The sequence below is a fragment of the Nanorana parkeri genome, unplaced genomic scaffold (assembly GCF_000935625.1).
Source record: "Nanorana parkeri isolate BGI_ZX_2015 unplaced genomic scaffold, ASM93562v1 scaffold2453, whole genome shotgun sequence".
NCBI lineage: Eukaryota > Metazoa > Chordata > Amphibia > Anura > Dicroglossidae > Nanorana > Nanorana parkeri.
In genome coordinates this window covers 52,095-56,527 of record NW_017308721.1, presented here as the reverse complement: position 1 = coordinate 56,527, position 4,433 = coordinate 52,095, and the positions used below count along the sequence as shown (strand labels likewise).

The 4,433-nt window shown below is 44.1% G+C and overlaps 1 protein-coding gene across 1 annotated transcript in view; it reads right to left on the bottom strand.

Moving 5' to 3' along the window:
- FAM214B (family with sequence similarity 214 member B) overlaps positions 1-4,433 on the bottom strand; it is a 42,663-nt gene that overhangs the window by 29,174 nt on the left and 9,056 nt on the right. The window contains exon 2 of the mRNA XM_018573608.1: positions 395-598. Coding sequence (XP_018429110.1) covers positions 395-471 — 77 coding nt within the window. The 5' untranslated portion in view covers positions 472-598. The remainder of the gene's footprint in view (positions 1-394; positions 599-4,433) is intronic.

Below are 4,433 nucleotides of genomic sequence, written 5' to 3'. Positions count from 1 at the left end.
TACAGCAAGAAATACCTGATACTCTGTCCAGAACTAGAAAGCTGGTCTCCACTAGGGACGGTGACACCAACCCATGTCCGTAGTACAGCAGGAAGGTATAACTTATGGGAGAGAACGTTAGTTGCTGGTCTCTCCTACAAATGTTGTGCCCATCACCCGAGCCGCCTGCCAAACGATCACCCAGGTGCCTAAATCTGCACCCACCCAGACCCGACTTGTACCATCTACAACACTAACCTCGTGCATGCCACTGTAACAGTTGGAGGAACCCTACATGGATCCCTCCCAAAGCTCAACCCCATGGCTGAGCCAAGTCGCTTCTTCTGGCACAGGGAGGCTACCATCATACCCACATGTAAGAATGTCCTCATTCATGTCCCCCCCCCAGACTCACCCCTGTACGTTTGTGCGCTGCCTGTGGCAGTACGATGCCCCTTCTTTGGCACCTAGGACGCTCCTTCCCTGGCACATCTAGCTGGTGAGTCTGCTCATACTGGCACCTACAACTGCGAACCAGACGCAGGCTCAGAGCTTCGCTCCACACCATACCGGAGAGGAACCCTCCAATCAGAAGCAGCGCTGCTGTGGTCCAAGGTGACTGCGGAAAAGACAAAGACACAAAAAAAAAAAAAGGAGCAATGAGTCAGATTGTTATTATATACTTTCTTCAAGTTCAAAGACATGATACAATAGTAAAATATGTACTTGTCAATACATTGTAAATGGTCTAAAGCAGGGGGTAGGCAACATCGGCAACCCCGGGCCCATGAGGCACTGATGATGACGTCACCATTATTTTTCACAAGGTCATATCTGGATTTGCAAAGGCATTTGGTGCGCAAGGTGGATTTATAGCCTTCGTGGCTATTGAGACATATTTAAAAATGAAAACTTGTGTGCCAGTAATTCAGCTTAAAAGGATAACGTTACCTTTTGCAAAAAATTAATAATATATATCAAAATATGCATTTCTTTAAAGAACTATGGGGTTAGGGCTTTTCCCCTTAGTTCTCCTAAGGTAACGGGAGGACAAACTAGCGCCCTCCCGTCACCCTAGGCTCAGTATAACGCGAGCTGTAGCTTGCAGTATACTGAGACGCCGCAGCTGAAGCGGATCCCGACAATTGTGCCGGGATCCGCCCAGCTACGTGACTGACAGCTGTCTCTGCCTATCTAGAGGCAGAGCCAGCTGTACCCGCCCCCTCCCCCATCCATTCCGCCAGTCAGCACTGGCGGATCGGAGCGGGGAGGGGGGAATGCTGTATATGAGGTGATTTAATGCAGTTTGAAGTCAAGCGCACCCCCCTGGGAGAGAATGTGTAGTAGTCTGAGCTTTGCAGCCCTGATCAAGTGATCACAATTCTTTCCAGGCTTGAGTGCAAATATCAAAGAAATGCATATTTTGTTATATATTATTAATTATGCATTTCTTTACATTTTTGCAAAAGGTGACGTTATCCTTTAAGTTGAATTACAGGCACACTAATACAAATTCAATTACTTAAGTTTTATTTGCTATAAAAAGCAAAAATAAATGTAATAAGGTTGAATAGAACCAATTATATTATTATATACAATGCCATGCTTCTTCAATACATAGAACAATAGTGCTATTGTTTTTACTTTATGTATTGAAGCACGGGCATTATAAACTATAATTGGTTTTATTCAACCTCTTCAGTCGGAGTAAAATAAATTATTTTGCTTTTATAATATACATATATACATATATACACACACACATACACATACACACACACATATTTGCATTTGCTTCTCTACTGTTTGTTTTTTCTACACTGCCGGGTCCCTCACAAGAACTTTTAAACAATCCTTAGATGGATGCACTTCGGTATGCAAAGACAAATCGAGAATATTTTATTAATGGAAAGAAAAAAAAAAAATGTAGAATGCAGAGTATGTGGTGAGTGAACAGCAGTCCGCCTTATGATTCAGGGAGGGCGTGGATCACATGACAAATGGAAATAAAATTGCTGTACTATGACTGGCCGGCCTCCAAGCCAGGAAGGAGAGGATCATGATTTTTAAAATAGGTAACAAGTGAGTTAAGGAGCCAATTTATAAATCATTCACCCAGCAGCCATACGCTGGACGAAGGCGGCTGGCATACCATTCCTGCCACTAGATGGAGCCGAGGAGCATCTACATCTATGCTCCTCAGCTCCATCTAGTGGCGCAAATGGCATATGAAACGGCATTTGCCCAGTGTATGGCTGGGAAGATGATTTATGAATTGGCCCCTATGGGGACCCGTCCTTCCCTGCGCGTTGCACGTTGCTGTAAAAGCTCATAAAACAGATTAAGAACCTGCTTTATACAGAAGACACCCACAGCTGATTGGTAAGCGGCATCATGTGACTCATCTCTGCAGATGGGCTTAGAATTAGGATATGGTTGTTTCAAAGTGAAACTCCATTCTTCCTGTGGTGTTGTTTCTGTTATTCTGACTTTAGTCGCCATCTGTACATTTCTACTGTCTCTGAGTACCCCTCACTTCCTATCTGATGAAACCAATGTCAGCAGGACAGGAAGTGAGGAGAAATCTCTCTAATGAAGCTCCCGACAGCAATAAAACCCCGCCAGGGCTTCTAATCCTTCCCCACTCTATCCAAAACAAGGAAAAGTTTTTGGGTTGACATACACTTTAACCACGTGGGGATTTTGACATACGAGATACAGCCTAAAAAACGTTTAGGACGCATCTCTCGTCGGTCCCCCCTCCCCCCCACGCTATTGCCAGCCAGGAATTGCTTTACAATACACGGCAGAAGTGGCTGTCAAAATGCAGCCGCTCGCTCCGGTGCAAGCGTCACTGAGTAATTACAATGTATTGTGACATTGTATTTACTATTTCGTTCATATTCTGAGCAAAGCTTTCATGACCCTTCATCTGCACATGATATTACTTAACCCCTTCACAACCCATGACGGGATAATCCCATCATGAAGTCTGAAGGGGTTAAAACAGACTCCCGGCAGCTTTTAGCCACTGGGAGTCTGTTGAGTTTTGTAGAGCCGGCGGCCGGCTATACAGTAGAAGCGATTCTGGCGGCTCAGCTTTCACCAGATCGCTTTTCCGATCAGGTAACTGGGCCACGGTGTTTGCTGGGCTCCGCTGCCCCTCCTACAGGCCAGAGACCGGCTTGCTGGGTGTTGGGGGGAAGCTGGGGAGGAGATCAGCGAACCTCCGTTCACCGAATTCCTCCCTGTAGTATGGGATCAAGAGCGACATGTATTGCCCCACATCCTGTCCCTGAGCTGTCATTGATCGGCTCCTGAAGCCCAGCTATAAGCTATTGATGTGCGATCTGCACTTCAATAGCTTAGAGTGTGCTTATTTAGAGTGTAATGGGGACACTGGGGGTCTTTTGGACCCCCAGTATGACCCTAAAGAGTACCTGTCACAACCATCATGCTATCACACGGGGGCTTGTAAACCCCCCTATGTGATGGCAATTAAGGGGGGAGAGAGAAACAACCCAAAAACACACACCAGTTGTAAAAATATAAACTTTTTTTTTTTTTTAAAGTCCCCCGCCCCACAAGTGTCGGCACATAAACGCGCATCGGGGTGCACCTATGTAAACGACAATTGCGCTATACATGTTGGGTAGCGCTGTGCATGCCAGAGTGAGAGAAATAATTCTCGGGCCAGTATTTATGCGTATCTCAAAAGTGATGACCTGTGGGGGGCTTTTAAAGCGTTGTCTATGGACTTTTTGGGGTACTGAATTCTGTCGCCGTTTCACAGATGCACACAATTTTTAACCTGGGTATGTTGGGTATCTATTTACTCGATGTAAACTCATCTTTTATATTTTACCAAAAAAATGGTTTTCATGTAGTGTTTTGGGGCACTAAATTTAACTTAAGCGCATTTTTCACAACATTTTTGTGTTTGATAATAAGTTGCGCTAATGTCGCGCAACATAAAAATTTGCAACTGCCGCCATTTTATTCTACAGGGTCTCGGCTTTCAGAAAATATATAATTTTTGGGGGTTTTAAGTAATTTTCAGGCCTTAAAATGTGGATTATAACACGGATGCCAAAAATGAAGAAAAGGCCTCGGTCATAAAAGGGTAACATAATGTTAAAAAAAACGTGTTTTTTTTTTCAAAATTTTCAGTAATTTTTTCTAATTATAATAAAAAATAAAACCCCCAGTGGTGCATAAATACCACCAAAGTAAAGCTCTATCTGTCCCCCCCCCAAAAAATGGTATAAAATTCATTTCAGTAGAGCGTTGCATGACGGAATAAACATCGGTCAAAGTACCGCAGCGCTGAATACTGAAAAATGGCCTGGCCAGGAAGGGGGTGTAAACACCTGGTCTTGAAGTGGTTAATTAAAGAAACTTTACAAGTTACAAAATTGTAATCCCTGTTTTTATTTTAACACCCCCCCCCCCCC